This window comes from Canis lupus, chromosome 12, assembly GCF_003254725.2.
Source record: "Canis lupus dingo isolate Sandy chromosome 12, ASM325472v2, whole genome shotgun sequence".
NCBI classification, from domain to species: Eukaryota; Metazoa; Chordata; class Mammalia; order Carnivora; family Canidae; genus Canis; species Canis lupus.
Window position 1 is genome coordinate 28,500,504 of NC_064254.1, and position 21,798 is coordinate 28,522,301.

Genomic DNA, 21,798 nt, shown 5'->3' on the forward strand with positions numbered 1-21,798 from the left:
TTGTGCCATTCAGTGGGAAGGGGTTGAGGAAGCTGGTACTGGAACCTGAGACAGAAAGTCTATGTGGAAATCATTGCCTTAGAGAAGATATGATTATCACCAAGGGACACAACCAGCCAGTGGTAATCTGCAAAGAGAAGTGAGTGAATAATCATCTTGTGTCCTCCTCCTTTCCTTTTACTTCACACTGGACAAACTCAAAAGAAGGCAGAAGATACATATATAGTACGATTTAGCTTCTTAGATATAGAGCAGATCTGGAAGAACAAATGGAAGATAACCATGTATCTCATGAGCCACTCAAAATTTCAGAGATAAAAATATTTGTCTTTCAATCTTCCCCTTTAGACTTATATCTCCTTTCCCCATAACTTATCAAATATTCTCAAAGAGTAATTTAGTCTTGCTACCTCCACATTCCAATCTATATATACTCCATGTCTCATTCAATATCAACATCAATAACTAAACTTTTCTTATGAATATTTTCTTATGAAGGTCTTCAAGACCTCTCTATTTTTCTGGACTGTACTGATACCAAAGTATACTGGGCTATCCAAAAATATTTGACACTGTCTTATCATTTCTCCCCAATAGAAACATTCTTCTCTCACTTTTCCTATTGCCTCACGTTGTGTATTCTCTTCTCCATCCATTCTTTATATTTTAGGTGTCCTCAGTGCCTATCCCAAGAATTCTTTCTTTATTATTCTATATATTTCTTTCTAACTGATATTTTAGTAAACATAGTCTTTCCACTCTCTCCTGTGCTTCAGACACACATATTAGGATTATTTAATTGAGCCTTCTACCTTAATAATTTATTGTCTGACAAACTTAGTATGTTTGAATCTCTGCTGATTTCTCTCTTCATTAAACACTTTCTCTACCTCTGCGTCCCCAGTGCAATAACTCATTTTATCTACCCTGGGAATCTGAACATAACTTTTCTTTTCCTCAGTTTATACATGCAAACATAAGAGCTTATCTTGTTTGGTTTGTCACCTAAATATCATCTGATATTGTCCAGTTACCTCAAACTTTGCTTCCAAAACTATACTTTAGACAACAGCTTCATTGTTGCAAGCACCTGAATTTTTTCTTTTTCCGGCATGTAACTCTTCTGTAAGAGAGAAACGAGTTCTACTTCACAGTTTAGATCAACTCTCAAAATGTATATGTTTTTTTTCCCAGATTAATGACTTATTATTAGCCCTAGTAGTTCTTAGATGACATTTCTGATTTGGACTGTACTTAATACTCCAACCTCCTTGCCCGCAGGATAAATTTTGGGTACACTGAATATCCTTGAGCCCTTCAAATTCCCATCCTTTCATTTGCTTCAGATCACTCTATTTTATTTTAAACTTCTTCTTGGAACATTCATTATACTAAGATATGCATAGCAGTTTAGAAATCATCAACATGTAGTTCTTTCAAGTTGAAGGGAAAAGTCTATTTTTCTCCACATGCTGGGAAAGAAGTCATTGATACATGTGGATAGATTTGATCAACCTAAAAAGCATATATAATGAAAAGGTAAAGGAGTTAGTACAGGGTGCTGAATAATACCAGAAATTAAAGGTGGGTAATATCCTAGAAACCAAGAAAGGTAAGAATTAAAAAAAAAAGAAGAAGAAAATAAAACAAGAGTGGTGTAATCATTTTCCAGTTTTAGATTATTATGAATTATTATTATGAATATATTGTAAACTAATCCTTCTCTGTAAATTTCAACTTAATTATAATTTTCCCTAACTGTTAAGAGTATCAAGGGTACATTATTTCCTGTTGGTGATGCAAATCAAAAGTGATTAGTATAAAATGTAGGTTATAGTTAAGCATTTCTCTGAATTTGCCAGACCTGTCATCCTACCGTTGCACATGCTGGGTTACCCAGATGGAAGAATTTCTACAACATCTTGTTGATTAAACTCCATAGCATGTTCAATATAATCCATTCCATACTTATAGTCTGTGACAATATTTTTTTCATTTGATATGTTATTTTTACAGAAAATATCATCAAATATAATTACCCATACAAATGTAGTCTATAGGTTATCAAGAAAAAAGGTAGGGGATATTAAATTGATAAGTAATAACTGTGATTCATTAATAAGAAATGCAATTGGGAGCACCTAAGTGGCTCACTTGGTTAAGCATCTGCTTTTGACTCAGGCAGGACATGATTTTAGAGTCCTGGGATTGAGCCTTGCTTTGGGCTCTCTGCTCAACAGGGTCTCTGCTTCTCCCTCTCCCTTTTGCCCATACACCCACCCACCCACACACACGCACGCACTCGTTCTTTCTCTCTCTCTCTCTCTCATATAAATGAATAAATAGGGGGCACCTGGGTGGCTCAGTGGTTGTGTCTGCTTTTAGTTCAGGTTGTGATCCCAGTTTCCTGGGACTGAGTCACAAATCAGGCTCCTCAGAGGGAGCCTGCCTCTCCCTCTCCCTATGTCTCTGCCTCTCTCTGTGTGTCTCTCATGAACAAAATCTTTAAAAATAAATAAATAAATAAATAATAAATTGAAAAAATGCGATTGAAATCATACAATTAAATAAATACTTGATCAGGATAGTAAATACTGATGAATTCTAAAAACAGAGAAAGAAATTAATAAAATAAGTATACATAATTAATTCCCTCTTTATAATACAAAGAAATATACCTATCCTCTACTCAGGGTCCTTTTATTGTTTTTTTTTTTTTTTTTTGAATTTTTTTTTTTTTTTTTTTTTTTTTTTTTTTATGATAGTCATACAGAGAGAGAGAGAGAGAGAGGCAGAGACAGAGGCAGAGGGAAAAGCAGGCTCCATGCACAGGGAGCCCGACATGGGATTTGATCCCGGGTCTCCAGGATCGCGCCCTGGGCCAAAGGCAGGCGCCAAACCGCTGTGCCACCCAGGGATCCCCTCCTTTTATTGTTAATGTCTAAATGGCCTCAGCATCTAAGAATTTCTGTCAAACTAAAGGTAATGATGTAATCACCAAGAAGTTGAACATAATACTCATTTTCAAACCAACATGTACTTCAAGCTTCTGGCTTAAATTGCTATGGAGAAGAAATAGGAGACTGAATCATCAACATTAACTACTAAATGAATATTTTTTCTATTGTATTGTTATGAACTCAGTACTTTACAGTTATCCTGATTTATTTGATGTCTCCATTAATACATTACTTTCATTAAGTGAATTAAATCAAATCTATTTTTGTTAATATACTCAACCGATCTGTAGTTGAGTTGAAGAAATTTTCCAGCCAAAATATTTTGTCCTCCAAGAATGTTTAGTATAGCTATAGACTGACTAGACTGGAGCATTTAATTACAGCATCTGTAGCTCCCCATTGTAGCTCAAACCCAGAATGACTGAGATATGGCCTGTGAGGGCTGAAAAACTAATTGCTCCATTATCTGTACTCTAGTCTTTTTCACTTCAAAAGCACTTAAAAATATGTACTTAAGTCTGCTTTCTAATTATAAGTTCCCATAACAGAGTGTCCTATCCAGAAAACAGCATTATTATTCTAGTTTTCAACACACTTAGGCATTTTTATTTTGCTGAGTTTCCTTTCTTCTATGTTTACTTTCTTTTGCAAACATGTTTAATGGCTAATTACCATTTCTGCTCTTTTATCTTAATTGCTACATATTTAGGGACATGTGTCATTAAAGCTTTAGCAGATAAGACATTTGCTCAAACAATATTTCTATTCTACTTGCACATATGTAGCCTTATTAAAATAACATTCTTATTAGTTTAAACATTTATTTTCTTGAGAAACAAACAGTAATTTACAGCAAAGCCTGGTCTTCTCTGTATTAGATATTGGAAACCTTTATATTTTAGAAGAAAAGGGTAACAACTTAATTTTCATCACCAAAACATGTTAAAAATACAGACTATTGCTTTAACAATGATATATGCAAACCTATTTTCTCCCAGGATTCCTTCATTTAATGAAATTCAATATGAAAATAGTGCATTTTATGAATTATACAATCATCAACAATTTTATTAGTTACTAATAAATATCCACTTAGGATTTTGGATTTATCAATCATACTTTTCTATAGACAATTACATTAACTTAATATAGCTCAAAGTGTCACTAATGTGTAATAGGCACTTTGAGAGTTGTGGTCTTCTTCAGCTACTAAGAAAACACTCCAAGTTCTGCAATGGACTACCTTTTTAGTGCTTTACTGGCAAAGACAGTCTTGGCAGCAGCAATTTTCTGCCAGCAGCATTTTTCATTATAGGTGGTTATCATCATCTTTTCTTTACTCCAATTATATTTTGTGGTTGTAACTTTTAGAATTTAAAATTGCTGATTGGGTAAGGGCTATAGTATCAGTTGGCACTGATTATACATATATTTTTTTTCCTCTCCCTGTACTTTTTTAGTTTTATTATTTAGATTTTCTTTTTTTAATTTCAAGTTCTTACTTAAATTCTAGTTAGTCAACATATATGATTATATTCTTTAAATAAAGAGTAATAACTAGAATTTAAAGAACAGGGACTCATGCACAATTGCATATAGTTTTGGAGGGAAGAGAAGTATATTTAATCCTAGATATGTGTGTGTATGTATGTGCATAATTAGTAATTTTCTTTTTGTCTCATACATAGAAAATTTATACTTTGAGGCATTATTTATTACAATTTAATCCACACATGGAAACATGAAAAACCAACACTTGGTACATTTTGCACAGCAAGATCAATTATTATTACTGAACTCTTTTTGGAAGTGCTGTGTATAGAGGGCTTTACTAGAGGGTGCTCCAGTAAGCAATGATTGACTGTGGCAGCAGACTGGTTAATGACAACAGTGCTCATTGTGAATGACTGATTTGTATCCTCTTGTTTAATTAAAATATAAAATTGTGGTATCTAAAATGTAGAACATGCATCTAGTCCATATCTTGCTTTCTTACATGAAAAGCATTTGGTTTTCTTGACAGAAATCATAAAAATTACCTCTATTAGAGAAGATGAAAACCAATTTGTATTTACTAAAACACTGTTCATTGCTGAAGAAAAATTCAGTTCATAGCAAACAGAAAACAAAATAATAATATCCCTTCTTTCTGAAGGAAATGCATCTTTGATATTTATTTTCTAAGTTTGTTCCTAAGACTAGAACTTGGAGGAGAGCCTAGATTAAATTCAAAACTAACCACTAGCAACTCTAGTGGATGAACACCTCATGGAAAAAGAATTGTTGTATTAAGGAACTTATTATCCATATTTATTTGTTCTTTTAAAAATTGAAGAAAGAGATTCTACAGATTTCAAAAGAGATATATAGCATTAATAACGTGTGAAATATATGCTATTTGTGGAGCATCTATAATTATAATGCTAGAAACTAACATGCATAAAAACACTGCATTATTCAGCTCTCCAGAATAATTATACAAAGATTTTTCTAATTATTTCTATTGTTCCCATAAGTAGACTATGTAATCACAATCTACTTTTTGGATAAATTTATTTCTCTAGTGTATGCTTTAGTAAGTTATAACTAGCAATGAAATATAACTTCTACAGGTGGCAAATGTTTTAACCAGGGTATATTCTTAAACACTCAAAGTATTATTACAAATCCACATATTTGATATACAGTAACTGTACATATTCTTTATATTTTCCAAAAAAGGGAGGTTTGTAATTTATAAATTCCCAAACATGTATATTATTTTTCTGGCATCAATTTTACTGAAAATGAAAATCAGGATATTACCCTAATATAGTAGAGCAGAATTTACATTTCCTATAAAGAGCAAGATTTTCTATATACTTTAATAAAGTATATATATTAGTGTAGATAAAGACCAATAAATAAAACTTGGACTATGCCAACAGATAGCCACAACAACTAGCTTATAAAATAGGTTATTGTTTGATCATTTTCTACACCAAGGGTCAGCAAATGTTTTCTGAAAGGGCCAAGCAATAAATAATTTAGGTTTTGCCGGCAGAGAGCAAATACACTCAGTTGCAGCTGAAACAGCCATCAACAGTACACAACTTAATGAGTGTAGTGATGTTTGTGAAATATACAAAATAGGGAAGGGCCTGGATTTTCCTACCTGGGACATAGTTTGTTAAATTGTCTACTCAATACAAAATAACTAACCTTACTGAATTAATAAATCACCTAAATATTTTTTTAAATTTAATCTTATGATTTTTAGTGTATTTTGCTGAAGTTTCCTTTTTCTGTATTTTTTTAAAAAGATTTTATTTATTTATTCATGACAGACAGAGAGAGAGAGAGAGAGGCAGAGACACAGGCAGAGGGAGAAGCAGGCTCCATGCAGGGAGCCCGATGTTGGACTCGATCCCTGGTCACCAGGATCACATCCTGGGCTTAAGGTGGTGCTAAACCGCTGGGCCACCAGGGCTGCCCTTTGTATATTATTTTTATTTCTTTTTGGAACATTGCAAAATTGCTAACAATCTTATACTTAATTAGAAAGTAAAAAATTACAAATTTAAAAGAAAAAATTATATATATATGCATATATATATATATTTCCTGTAGAAATGATCCATAACTGTATTAAACAGACATGTTTTCCAAAAAATATATTTATTTATGGCATTTTAAAAATCAATTCCATGAAATTTTCAAGGAAGTGTTTATGAGCACTAAAGGGGTAAATTTTAGGAAAAATGTTAGTTGCTGCAAAGAAAAAAAAAAGCACTTCTAATTTTAATGGCTTACCACAATAAAAACTTTCATGTCTTTTTGTTCACTCAGTACAATCGGAGTATTTCTGACCCATGGACATATTTCTACTTGGGAGATTTAGGGACCCATGCTTTTCAATCTTCTCGTTCTTCTTTCCTCTAGTTTTTTAGATATCTCACTTCCAACAAGAGTGGAGAAGAATAAAGGGAACAAAATATTTATAGAACAGTTTTTATGGACCAGAGTACAAGATTAAAAATTTGATCAAAAAAAAAATTTGATCAATTTTCTATCGGTTGGGATTAATTCACACGGTCCCAAATATATGGAAGATAATTGGGCTTATGCCAGAAGCAAAGTAAAAAGAGGAATAAGCAATTAGGTTCTGCTACACAAGACAAATTTTCTAGCAGACAGAAGTATAATAATATAAAATGAGTTAAAAATTGTCAAAAATGTGTGTTTGATTGTATAGTGTATCTCTAGTAGTATAAATTTCATTACATGCCATTATTTCCAGAAAAAATACTATATGCATTATTAGGAACATCCATTTTATATCATTTTAACTTTGTTTTTGCTTTTATATTTTATTCATGTCTTGGTGTGAAAACCCATTAAGCATTTTATTTGTTTTACGAATCTATGGCATTACGATTAACTAAAGAATTTTTCAAAAAAAAAAAGAAAGAAATTTTCCTTTGTTATAATTAGTGGACTACAATATTTAGTATATGAAAAGGTAAAACATTTATGATGACCTAAAATGATTGTTTTACATATTTTCTGTTTTCTTTAAGTATAAGTTATTTTGAATCAGAAATTATTTATTTGTGATCATTTACTTTTTAATTAAACTTTTTTGTTTTAGAATAGTTTTAAATTTACTGAACAATTACAAAGATAGTTCAGAGGGTATTGTATACTCTGCAACCAGTTTCCACTATTACTAATAATCTGATGTTAGTGCAGAACTTTTGTCACACCAAATTAGCCAATATTGATACACTATTATTAACCAAAATCCATATTTTATTTGAATTTTCTTAGTCTTTTATTTTTTTTAATTTACTTATTTGAGAGTCAGAGTAAGGATAGGAACAGAGAGAGAGAAAAATTCAAGCAGACTCCCTGCTGAGCACAGAGCCCAGACATGAGGCTCTATCTCATGGATGTAGACTATGGAGACTATGACCTGAGCTGAAATCAAGAGTTGGATGCTTGAAAGGGAGATTCAGACAGATACCCTAGGATTTCCTTAGTCTTAAACTAGTGGCTTTTCTTTTCCAGGATACAATGCAGGATACCACAAGCTACTAGTACTCATGTTTCTTCAGGCTCCTTTGGCTTTGAAAATTTCTCAGATTTTCCTTGTATTTTGTTTTTTTTCCTGGAAGTATACTTGACATATGATATTACCTTAGTTTCAGGCATACAACATAGTGATTCAATGTTTGTTTACATTATGAAATGCTCACCTCGATAGGTGTAATGACCATGTGTCACTATAGAGTTACTACAATTATTATATGCCCTCTGCTGTATACCACATCTTTATCCCTTCATTTATTTTTTCCTTTTTTAAAAATTTATTTATTTATTTATTTATTTATTTATTTATTTATTTATTTATTATAGTCACACAGAGAGAGAGAGAGGCAGAGACATAGGCAGAGGGAGAAGCAGGCTCCATGCACCGGGAGCACGTGGGATTCGATCCCGGGTCTCCAGGATCGCGCCCTGGGCCAAAGGCAGGCGCCAAACCGCTGCACTACCCAGGGATCACCCTATCCCTTCATTTATTGATGAACACTTATGATGCTTCTGTAACTTGGCTATAGTAAGTAATTCTGCAATGAACATAGGGGTGTATATACATCTTTGCATTAGTGTTTTCATTTTCTTTGGATAAATACCCAGAAGTGGAATTGATGGATCATATGGTAGTTTTATTCTTAACTTTCCGAAGAACTTCCATACTGTTTTCCATAGAGACTGTACCAATTTACACTTTCATCAACAGTGAACAAGGGCTCACTTTTCTCCACATCCTTGCCAACACTTTTTATTTCTTATCTGTTTGATACTAGCCAATCTGACAGGAGTAAGTGATGTCTCATTGTGGTTTTGATTTGCCTTTCCCTGATGATCAGTGATATTGAGCATCTATTTATATGTCTATTGGTCATCTGTGTGTCTTTTTTGGAAAAGTGTCTGACTATTCAGGTCCTCTGCCCATTTTTTTAACTGCATGTTTTTGTTTTCTTGGTGTTGAGCTGTGTGAGTTTTTTATATATTTTGGATATTAACTCCTTTTGAAATATATCATTTGCAAATAACTTCTCCCATTCAGTAGGCAGTCTTTTCATTCTGTTGATGAGTTCCTTCAGGAAAACTGACCAGCTACACACAAAATAATCAAATTGGATCACTTTCAGGCAGCCCGGATGGCTCAGTGGTTTAGTGCTGCCTTCAGCCCAGGGCCTGATCCTGAAGACCCAGGATCCAGTACCATGTTGGGCTCCCTGTGGGGAGCCTGCTTCTCCCTCTGCCTGTGTTTCTGCCTCTCTCTCTCTCTCTGTGTCTCTCATGAATAAACAAAATCTTTAAAAAAATATTGGAACACTTTCTTACACGATATACAAAAGTAAACTCAGAGACTTTAACTTAAGACATGAAACCACAAAATTCTTACAAGAAAAATAGGCAGTAAACCCAGAGACATCAGTCTTAGGAATACTTTTTGGATCTATTTCCTTTGGCAATGATGACAATAGCAAAAAATAAATAATTATTACTATATTTAACTAAAAATCTTTTGCACAAACTTCCCTTGCTTTCCATGACCTTGATAGTTTCAAGGAGTACTAGTTAGGTATTCTGTAGAATTGGGATATGTTTGATGACTTTATCATGATTAGACTGGGGTAATGTGTTTTTAAGAAAAAATCACTATGATAAAGTGTCATTTTCATTACTTCGAATCAAATGTCTATGCTCTTAATATGATTCAGCACTGTTGATGTTAACTTTGGTCATTTGTGTTAGGCAGTGTTTGTCAGGTTTCTCCACTGTAAAGTTACTCTCTCCAAACCCCCATTTCCAAGATGTGCACTTTGGAAGACAGTCACTAAGCGTAGCCCAAACTTAAGAGGTGGGAAGTTATGTTCTATCTCCTTGAGTGCAAAGTATCTTCATAAATTATTTGGAATTATTTTGTATAAAAGATGTATCTATGATTCTCATGCATTTATTTATCAATCATTGATTTTTCTCAGTTTGGACTCATGGGTATTTATTTTATATTTTGAGTAATAATTCGTTACTTCTTTATTTTCTTGCTCAAATTACTCTAGCTTTGGCAGTGGGCTCATGTGTCCCTTGGACATACTCTCATCATTTTGTTGAGTACCTCATTGCTTTCTGGCATTATAAGACTTTCCACACTCATTTGTATATTCTGTGTTTTAGTCCTAGAATCAGCTGGATCTCTAAAGAACTCTCAATTCTTTTATTGAAGAATGGTATAAGAAACTAAGGTCCAGGTAATGGTCAAACTTGTCATTTTTCAAATGAAATCTATTTTTTTAACATTACTGGGATTGCTTAGTAATTTTCTATGTACCTTTAAAGATGTATAATAAAATAAATATGTACTAAGTCATACCTAATCAAACATTTGCAAATAGTGCCTATTTCATGGTGTATATATACATACATATATATGTACATATACATATATACTAACATATATGTTATATATGTGCTATATGTTAGTGTGTCTTTATATATAAGAAAATTATTTAAAGTTGATTATTATTAATTTCTGGTAGGCAATGGAATATTTCTTACTATATTCAAAACAAAGAAGTAAGTATATTCATATCTCCATTTAATAGATAAGAGAACTATAATTCAGTGAGTTTATATAGATACAAAATATTTGAAATTTGTCAGCAGTCATATTTTTTCATTAATAATTATAGGAAGATCTAAGAAAAATTAGATACAATATTTACAAAATCTAGATTGATTGTATTTAGTTGAACAATGCAATGGTTAATTTTATGTGGCAATCTGGGCCACAGGGTGCTCAGATTAAACATCATTTCCAAGTGTGTCTGTGAGGGTGTTTCCTGACAATATTAGTATTTGAATCAGTAGATTCAGTAAAGTAGATTGCAGTTCCCAAACTGGGCAGGCATCAGTCAATCCATTGAGGTCCTGAGTAGCACAAAAACTAAAGAAAGGGAGGATGTGCTACTTTTCTGCCTATCTGCTGAGTTGAGGTGTGGGTTTTCTCCAGTCCTTGAACTGAGCTTTATACTATCCACTCCTCTGGTTCTTGCCTTTTGATTCAAGACTAGAATTACATCACTGGCTCTCCTGGGTTTCTGGATTGCAAATAGCAGAACATGAAACTTGCAACCTCCATGACTGTGTGAGCCAATTCCTCATAATGAATTGCTATAATACATAGATACAGATAAATAGATATATCTCCCATTGGTTCTGCTTCTCCGGCGAACCCCGGCTAATTTAAATTCCATACCTCAGAAAAAAGATACCGAAGTCCAAGGAAGTATCCAGTGATTTACTTTTTATACACTAGTTTGCACAATGATTTACAAACAATATTTAGTTTAGTAAGAAAGAAAGAAAGAAAGAAAGAAAGAAAGAAAGAAAGAAAGAAAGAAAGAATCTAACAGTTTCATGAGAAATTGAATTAGTAGAAAAAATACTTAAAATATAATTCTATAAACTGGTAATAAATTCCTTACTTTTCATTTTATCATTTGGCTGTATCGGTGGCCTTTCCAATAGAAAAACAAGAAACTCCTCTGTTTTAGTGGATGTATAAACAAAGCTTATTTCACTCTAGTTTCTGCCAAAGGGATAACTCGGTCACTTTAGAAGCTGACTTTAAGCAAATGAAGGACTAATAATGTTTTTGGAAGACTGAAATGAGTTCAGATAAGAGACAGAAATACTTTTTAAAGTTAATTATGTTTGCTTTTCCTTTTCCCTTGGTGTTCATTACCTTTAAATGGAGCCACACAATGGCAGAAGTAATTACCAGGTTGGTCAATGCAGGTAGCTCCATTCTTGCATGGATGTGAAACACACAAATCTCCATCTATTTCACATCTTGAACCTTTGAAAAAATAATAAAAAACATTAAGTTTTAATAAGGCAACCAGGTGCCAGGTTATAATTCTTAAATTTGTCCAAATCTTTTACTCCTTTTGGAGTGATATCTGAGACTAAACTCCTCAAATAAAAATGCCACATATATTAGTGTCAAAATCAATTCATGTCACCTTACTACAAACTGCAACAACTTCTCTTAGAATTACTAAATGCAGACTAATTTCCTCTGAATCGGTAGGACTTCAAAGTCTCCTTACATGTGAAATAATTTATGTTCTGCTTTGGAGTCTAGAGACAGAATAGATATTTCAAGTTATTGAGATGCAAATCAAATGTTAGTCTAAGGGAAATAAAAAAGGAACAAAAAGGAAATACTAGTGAATCAATAGCATCCTGATGTATGTTCACCAGGGCTAAATGTTTTTTATAAGGCACAGTTGCCAAATGCTACTTACCAATAAAGCCAGTGGGACACAAACATTTGAATTTATCCATGAACTCTGTAGATGTAGTGCTATGAAGGCAGGGGGATGAATCACATTTCTTTTTATTATTTTCACAAAGCAAGTCTATATGGAAAGAAAATAAACCATAAGTATTCATTAACTATATATTTTTCACATTTTATTTTTTCCTTTCCTTTTTTTAAAAAGATTTTATTTATTCATGAGACACACACAATGAGAGGCAGAGACATAGGCAGAGGGAAAAACAGGCTTCCTCTGGGAAGCCTGATGCCAGACTCCATCCCAGGACCCTGGGATCACAACCTGAGCCAAAGGCAGATGCTTAATCACTGAGCCATCCAGGTACCCCTCTTTTCCTTTTTTAAAAAGTAATCTCTATGCCCAATGTGGGACTCAAACTCACAACCCTGAGATCAAGAGTCGTATGCTCTATGACTGAGCCAGCTAGATACCTCTTAATATTTTCTTTTAACTAGTTCTGCAGTGCAGATTTTCCATTGATGTTCCACTTAGAGCTGTGTTGCTAAAACTGACTTTTATGTTATGTTATGTCACTTGGATTGTTTGTTAATTTGCAAAGAGTTGAAAATATAGCCTAAACTGACACTGAATTGATTCTTAAGAATTTTGATAGGTATTTTTTTTTGCCAATTTTAAACAAGAATAGAAAAATTGGCATTGACATAAAACACATGGTATCCACAAATTAGATGAATAGATATATTTCTAATATTCTTAAATGTTTTTCTCTAAAATGGTGAAATGAATCTGGGCTGGAGAAAAATTAATATAATAGATATCTAAATGGGGAAAAGCATATCTAACTAAATAGAAAATGCATTTGTATTATTATCATTGACAAAATATTAAGTGAAAATATGACAGAATATTAAGTTACGGCAGCCCGGGTGGCTCAGCGGTTTAGCGCCATCTTCAGCCCAGGGCCTGATCCTGGAGACCCAGGATCGAGTCCCACGTCAGGCTCCCTGCATGGAGCCTGCTTCTCCCTCTGCCTGTGTCTCTGCCTCTCTCTCTCAATGTGTGTCTCTCATGAATAAATAAATAAATAATCTTTAAAAAAAAAAGAACATCAAGTTAAAATGAGGAAAAAGTGAAAATTAAAAATAATAATATGTGTGAATAAATACCTTTGTTTAAACCTTAAATTTATTCATTTGGTAATTTTCCTTATGAATCAACTTTGTAGGAAAAAAAGTGGCACATTTAAAAACCTTGGTTTGTTCCTTATAGTTGGGCATATGCCAAAATTCACTTCTCCAATAGAAATTGTTTTTTGCTCTGCATCATACAATTTTAAGAAAGTATCTTCGTGGGCATTCCTGAGTGGCTCAGCGGTTTAGCGCTGCCTTCAGTCCAGGGCGTGATCCTGGAGACCCAGGATCGAGTCCCACGTGGGGCTCCCTGCATGGAACCTGCTTCTCCCTCTGCCTGTGTCTCTGCCTCTCTCTCTGTGTCTCGCATAGCAAAATAAATACAATTAAAAAAAAAAAAAAAGAAAGTATCTTGAGTTTTTATTGATGATAAATAGTACATTAAGTTTTAATAGGTGACCACACAATATCTGAAGATGATAATTCTTTTTCTTATTTTAAAGATTTTTAAAATTTTTTTATTTTTATATATTTTTTTTAAGATTTATTTATTCATGAGAGACACAGAGAGAGGTAGAGACACAGGCAGAGGGAGAAGCAGGCTCCTGACAGGGAAGCTCCATGTGGGACTCTATCCTGGGACTCCAGGATTACACCCTGGGCTGAAGGCAAAGGCTCAACTGCTGAGCCTCCCAGTCATCCCTGTTTTAAAGATTTTATTTGAGATAGAGAGCAAGTGAGAGAGAGAGAAAGAGAGAAAGCATGAAGAGGGGGAGGGACAAAAAAAAAAAAAATGGAGAAGCAGGCTTTCCTTGAGTAGGAGCCAGACACTGCGCTCTATCCTAGGACCCTGGGATTACAACTGGAGTGGAAGTCAGACACCCAACCAGCTGAGCCACCCAGGTGCCCTTGAAGATGTTCATTCTTAAAGTTAAACAAATAAAACCAGTTTCTCAGATTTAATAGGAAAAAATTAGTTGTTTCATTCATGGTTTTCAAAACAAATTTGACTTTCTTACTGCTTAAAGATTATGCAGGGCTTTATTTTTGAATCATTCACATAGAATTAGAATTAGGAACAGTCTTTGGAAGTTAGATTTTGGACAACATTTCAGCTCAAAATGATAGTATTTGAGAGTACTTGCTTGCATATAAAGTATTAAGGGTCTTACTACTTTTTCCAATGTTGGAAAACAAAGGTCTATTACTGAAGTTTCCTCTTAATGTAAAAAACAAAACAAAACAAAAACAAAAACAACAACAAAAAAACATAAATATTTAAAAACATAAACAAGCTCTTTATCAAAATAAGTAAATATATAATGACAAGGGCTACCGTAAGAGTTACCAGAGTAACAGAATGGAATGTGGTATAAAAAGAAATATTAAAAGTTTTAAGTATAAATGTAATGAGGGTGGTGCCTGGATGGTGAAGTCGGATAAGTGCCTGACTCTCCGTTTCAGCTCAGGTCATGATCTCGAGGTCATGAAATCTAGCCCTGTGGCCTCTGCCTCCATGCTCAGCACCAAGTCTGCCAAAGATTCTCTCTTCTTCTCCCTCTGCCTCTTTCCCCACTCACATGTGCATGCTTGATCTCTCTCTCAAATAAAATAGGTAAGTCTTAAAAAATCATAATAAATATAAGTGCAATGGATTTCAGTTGATAAATATTAAAAAAAACTGGTTTATTTACAAAGCAAAATATTCATTCAACACAAAATATACCTATTTCTGTGATTATGTGAAGATATTGTAAAATAATCTAAACAGATATTATATATCAATCTGTTCTAGTGGAAAAATAAATTAATATCCATGTCTGCTAGATGAATTGTATCTTCTAAAAATAAGGAGTTACTTCCACCTCAAATTAACCTTCAGGTATCATAGTTTTGGTTAGCATGTGTGCCTACCTTGAAATCCATTCTGACACAGGCAGTTAAAGATTCTGTAAAGATCAACACAAGTGCCCCCATTTGCACAGGCATCACTTAGACACTCATCTATCTCAATCTCACAGTTATTATTTAGAAACAAGCAAAATATTCACTTCATTATAAATGTGTCACTGATACACATTGCAGCTAAGTCTAAGATTATGTTCAGAATATATAAGATTTTCAACTTGTCTGCAAAAAATCAACACAGCACCTAATGTTGTCAACTAGGTATTTACTCTTTCTGTTTTTGTTTTGATGTAACTACAACTGTGGCTTTATTCTCCTCTCAGTGAACCTAGAAGAGTTCAAAATTTACATTATTTCCTTAAAATTAAACACATGCATGACTGTTTATATATGATTGTATAATGTTAACCAAATTGAGTATCTCTGATGCCTTTCCTTGAGAAACAGTCCGTTATATATATTTGAGTCCTTTCTGAAATTCCTTAAAAAAAAAACAAACAAACAGATTAAACCTTCTCAATTCCTAGATTCTTTAAGTTACTGTTAGCTTGCAAATTGGCCCCTGTACATAGAGGGCAAGAGGAGACAGAAATTTTGTATTTCTTCTATGATTTCTAATCTGTTGGCGTGACGTTGTTCATAATATTTCCTATGATCTTTTAAAGTTTCTGTAATATTGTAATGATGTCCCCCTTTCATTCCTGGTATTGATAAAGTGTATGTATGTGTCTCTGTCTCTCTTTTCTTAGTCTAACTAAAGATTTATCAATTCTATAATCTTTTCAAAAAACCAGATTTTTGAGTGGTTGATTCCCCATATTGTTTTCTGTTTTCTACTTTACTGATTTCTAAGTTGTTTTTCTCATCAATTTCCTATGGATTTAATTTCTTTTCTTTTCAAGCTTGTCGAGGTATAAGCTTAGATGACTGACTTTAGGTACTTTTTTCTAATATAAACATTGAAAGCCATACACTTTAAACACTTTTGTAGCATACATTTTGATTTTCTGTATTCATTTCCATTCCACTCAAAAATTTTTTTCAAATATCTCCTGTTGGGACACCTGAGTGGGTCAGTGGTTGAGCGTCTGCCTTCAGCTCAGGACATGATGCTGGGGTCCTGGGATCGAGTTCAGCATTGGGCTCCTTGCAGGGAGCCTGCTTCTCCCTCTCCCTGTCTTTAAAATCTTAAAACAAAACAAAACAAAACAAAACAAAAAAACAAATATCTCCTGTCATATTTTTTTGTGTTATTTAGATGTAGTTTAATTTCCCAAATGCCTTTCTGGAGTTTTTAGTTAATTCCATTGTGATCTTCTTAAACCTAATATATTGTCCATGTGGAGGATTTTCTATGTGTCTTTAAAAGGAATACATATTCTCTCATTCGGCTGTAGGTGGGTGGAGTTTTCTATAAATGTCAGTTGGACCTGTTGGTTAATGTTCTCTCTTCCATATATTTACTGATTTTTCATGTAGCTGTTCTTTTGGTTATTATGCTGAAGTTATTGAAATCTCCAATACCTCTTAATTAATGTATTTCTCTTTTGAAATTTCATTTTTGGTTAGTGCATATTGGAGTTTTGTTGATAGATAATGCATATACTTATAGTTGTCATGTATTTCTGATGTATTGATCCTTTTGTCATCATGAAATTTTGCTGTCTCATAACATTTCTTGTCTTACACTCTATTTTGTCCAATATTAAGAAAGCCTATTAAGAAATAGGTTCAGATAATTAAAGAACACTGTATTTAAAGATTAAAATATGATGAAAAGTTCATAGCAAGTATGAAATTCCAATAGAGAAGAACTATAAAATAAACAATTAAAAATAAATTCTATAAAAAAATAAATACATAAATAAATAAATTCTATACTTGAAAATTGAAATAACTGAAATGAAAATTTTCTAACTGGGCTTAATAGTAGGTATTAGATGACTAAAGAAAGTCTCAGAACTCTAAAACAGATTAATAGAAATTACATATGATAACCAGAATCCTCTAGCATCCACTGAAACACTAATCCCATAAAATTTAACTTTGTTGCCAAATCATTGGCCTCTGTTGCATAACATGAAGTTGGGTTTTAATTATATTTCTAGGTTCCCACTTCTATCCCTTAAATATCCCACAGTCCATTTATAAATATAGTTAAAAAGAAACAAGTACTAAATTCCTATGGAGTAATTTTTACTCGTTTGAACTTTAGTGTGCATAAAAACCAGATTATAGGGATCCCTGGGTGGCGCAGCGGTTTGGCGCCTGCCTTTGGCCCAGGGCGTGATCCTGGAGACCCGGGATCGAATCCCACGTCGGGCTCCTGGTGCTTGGAGCCTGCTTCTCCCTCTGCCTATGTCTCTGCCTCTCTCTCTCTCTCTCTCTGTGTGACTATCATAAATAAATAAATAAATTAAAACCTTAAAAAAAAACAGATTATATTGATGCAAACTTTAAGAAACAGCTATATGAAACTCATCTTGTGTCACCTGCAAAGATGTCTTAGAGAAGTTACCCATATCCTCTCTAAGAGGATCAAGTTAGTGGTCCATCTAAAATCCTTAAGATATGGCCTTTTAGCCATATTCTTGAATTCCTTTTATAAACCCACACTTTGTTCCCTCTAGCTTTGACATTGAGACTAAGTTTCTTTTTTTTTTTTTTAAGATTTTATTTATTCATGAGAGTCAGAGAGAGAGAGAGAGAGGCGAGACAGGCAGAGGGAGAAGCAGGCTCCACTTAAGGAGTCCAATGTGGGATCTGATCCCAGTACCCCAGGATCACGCCCTGAGCCGAAGGCAGATGCTCAACCGCTGAGCCACCCAGGCACCTAGGGACTAAGTTTCTATATTCTATTTTAGTTGTCTCAAATCTTCTTAAGGACAGGCCTGACTGGTACACGCAAAGAAGTGGGCAGATAGGTAAATGGATTAGTGGTATGATTTAGGGAACCCAGACTGATTTGCTTTGGAGCTCCTGTCTCAGCTTTTCGGAATGAACTTTGAAAAGGCTCCTTCACAGAAATTTCAGGGACTCAAGGTCCTTGGCAGGAGACATTACAATAGGCAACATTTTTATAGAGAGATCCAGAAGAGGCTATGAGGGGAAAGCCACATGTCTTTTGGTAATCAAATGAATTAGTCTATGGGTATAAATAGCCAGAAATATATGGGGTGGTTCTAGAGTGAGAGATTACATTAAAATGAATAAAGTATAAAGAATAAGAAATCTAACAGCGATTGCTTGGATTTGAATTATAGCTGTCACTTACCAGATGAGAGACATAAGCAACTTAATATACCCTCTATTTATCTAAATCCCACACCTTTAAAATAGAGATAAGAACAGTACCCACTTTCTAAGGTTGTTATAGGGACTACAGAAGTAAGTAGATGTAAAGATTGTAAACACTGTGTAATTGTGACACAGCTGGTTTGATCTGGAGATATGTAAACCATAAACTAAAATAGATAATTTTAGAGACCATTACTTTAAACTTTTGTCTGAAAAATCACTTGTTTCTAAAATCATAGGAAGAGAGAGATGCACAGAAACTCAATAAAACATTTTTTCACAGTTAAAAGAAGCAATCTTTTATTTTGCAAAATGGGAAATCATGCTCTGTTTTGGCATATAAGCTATAGTATCTATAACAGAGTTGAATAAAATACCACCTTCAGGCTCTCAGTTTGATTATATAAGTATATGCAAATATATATATATACTCATATATATACACAAATATAAAATATATCACAATACGCATATATATATGTTGTATATATATTTCAAATTTGCAAGAGATTGATAAGCATATTTTACAATTTATCAGCTTTCAACTTTTTCTAAAGGAATTTATTTTTCTCTTGTTAAGTCCATATTTCTGCTCTATATAATTCCTTATTTTTATAGAAACCACTATTATCTTATTCAAATATCTTAATCAAGTAGAGGTAATGATTATAAATTAACTTCAAAATATACTAAAATAGGTTTTTTACAATTAGCTACAAAATCTCTTTTGCATAATTGAATAATTTGCAGAATGATGTTATAGCAATCATGGCTGAATATAACACTGAAAACTTTATATTTCAAGAAATATAAAGAAAATATAGAAGAAAGAAATAAAGAAATAAAGAAATAAGGAAAACTTTATATTTCAAGAAAACTGAGGTTTAACTTCTGTGTTGTAGTGATTATAAAATTGAGAACCACGTATCCTAGCTTACCTAGTGATAGTCAAAGAACTAGTTATTTTTATGAGTTTCACACTAACCTTATATAAACTTATACATTTACATTCAAGTATTTCATGAGAGAGGAGATATTTTCACAAAATGTTATTGAAATTGTTACAGTATTTATTTAAAAACAAACAAAAACAAGTTGAGCATTGAACATGGTAAATAAAATCAAAACAACTTTCAATAAAAAACAACAGATTCTCTACCTTCAGGTCTGCTAAATAGAGACAAGCATTTTTAAACAGTTCCTTATTTTTTTTTCTGTTAGGCCTTATTTGCTCATTCAAAAATGTTATTTGCTCTTTTGAGTTTTGTGAATTTATTGCAGATGTGGGTTTATAAAAGGAATTCAAGAAGACGGCTAAAAAGGATTTCAGAAGGGCCACTAACTTGATCCAAATATTACTAGCACACAGTGTGGAAGAAAAGCTGGTGACCAGTTACACCATTAGCAGTGCTCATTTTGTAACAATGCATTATTGATTCCAGAGGAAGAGTAATTGCTCTTAATCCCAAAGCCAGAAAGAAATGTCTCTAGAAGGTCTTCTTAGAGAGGGTATGGGTAACTTCTCTAAGACATCTTTGCAGGTGACACAAGATGAGTTTCATATAGCTGTTTCTTAAAGTTTGCATCAATATAATCTGGTTTTTATGCACACTAAAGTTCAAACGAGTAAAAATTACTCCATAGGAATTTAGTACTAGTTTCTTTTTAACAATATTTATAAATATTTTAACAATATTTAACAATATTTCTTTTTAACTATATTTATAAATGGATTATGGGATATCTAAGGGCGCAGGTAAATTTAGATCTTCCCTAAAAGGTATTTTTTCCTCCAGTCCAATAAACATTGGCTAAAAATAAGTTTTAGATTATATTAATATATACTGGGGAGCTGATATGTTGCTTTCACTATAAAATCAAATGTTTTTTGATTGTTTGTTTCAGCAAATAATTGAGTTACACAAATACTCAGAACAGGGTGATGTAATTTTATGGAAACTGAAAGCGTATTGTCAAAGCAAAAGTTTCAGCAAAGTTAACCAAGCAAGAAAAACTTGATCCAAGACTATTATCATGGAGAAAATAAGTCAGAACTCACTCTGAGCGTGGCTACACTGTCACAAATGATGAGAGGGTTTTTAAGAGCTATGGCCTATGATCATAGGCTGTATTTTCTACTAATTGGCCTCCCAAAAGAAAAGTAAACTTTCTCAGTCTTCAGCACAGGAGGCATTTTTACCACTTGGATGAAGTGCTCTAAGAAAAGGGGCTCTCTGGTTAAGCCACTTGGATTCTGTAGAGCAATAGAGTGAGAAGAAAGGCAAGAAGTCAGGAAGAAGACTGTCTTTGGTCAAATTATGAGAAACCTGAAGGCTGTGTTGGCCTTATTAGTCCTGTGTCTTGTGGCTGATACGATACTGGTATGAAAATTCCTACAACCCTGGAATTCCCAAAGAGTAGAAGGAAATAATAAAATATTAATTCATATTCTTAACATGACACTCCTCACGTTCTGGTTAAGTCTGAGAAACAAGAGTCCACCTCATCTCCACACTTAGTGAATGAGAACAACACATCCTCCCTCAGGTTATGATTCCTAAACATGTCTCTGAGCTCTCTGACCCCTGTTATCCCTAATCAAGCTGAATGCTATGCTGTTACCAGCCTATATTTCTAAAAGACAAATTCGATGGAGTTTCAGTCTCCGACTGATCCCCACCCGTTACGCATATTTTGAAGCTCATCATTAATGTAGTGCTAAATCATGAAGACAGGAGATTTTTCATCTCAGAACATCCCAGGTGTCTGACAGTATACCTACCAGTAAGGCTGCAAGGCTGCTGTGGCTGCTGCTGCTGCTGCTTCTACTTCTTCTTCTTCTTCTTCTTTTTTTTTTTTTTTCAAATTTGACACTTTAGTTTTAAAATTCATGCAAATCTTGAATTTTACAACCATATTTAATACTTATTAAGATATAGATCATTCTATAACACAGTATATATAAATTTGTATGGAAACTTGACAAGATGATGCTTCAGTTACTCTTGTGACTTTCACTAAACCTTACACAGTCCCCTAGGGTATAGTGCTCTAGTCTGAGTTCAGACTTAGAGAATAAAGTAGAAAGCTCCCAGTATAGTAAGTAAAAAGCTCCTGGTATAGTCTACAGAAATATCAAAACTT

At 33.4% G+C, this 21,798-nt stretch overlaps 1 protein-coding gene across 1 annotated transcript in view; it reads right to left on the reverse strand.

Moving 5' to 3' along the window:
* Window positions 1-21,798, reverse strand: part of EYS (eyes shut homolog) — a 1,522,493-nt gene that overhangs the window by 1,127,423 nt on the left and 373,272 nt on the right. Inside the window, exon 10 of the mRNA XM_025419151.3 lies at window positions 11,761-11,874. Within this exon, the coding sequence (XP_025274936.3) occupies window positions 11,761-11,874 (114 nt within the window). The remainder of the gene's footprint in view (window positions 1-11,760; window positions 11,875-21,798) is intronic.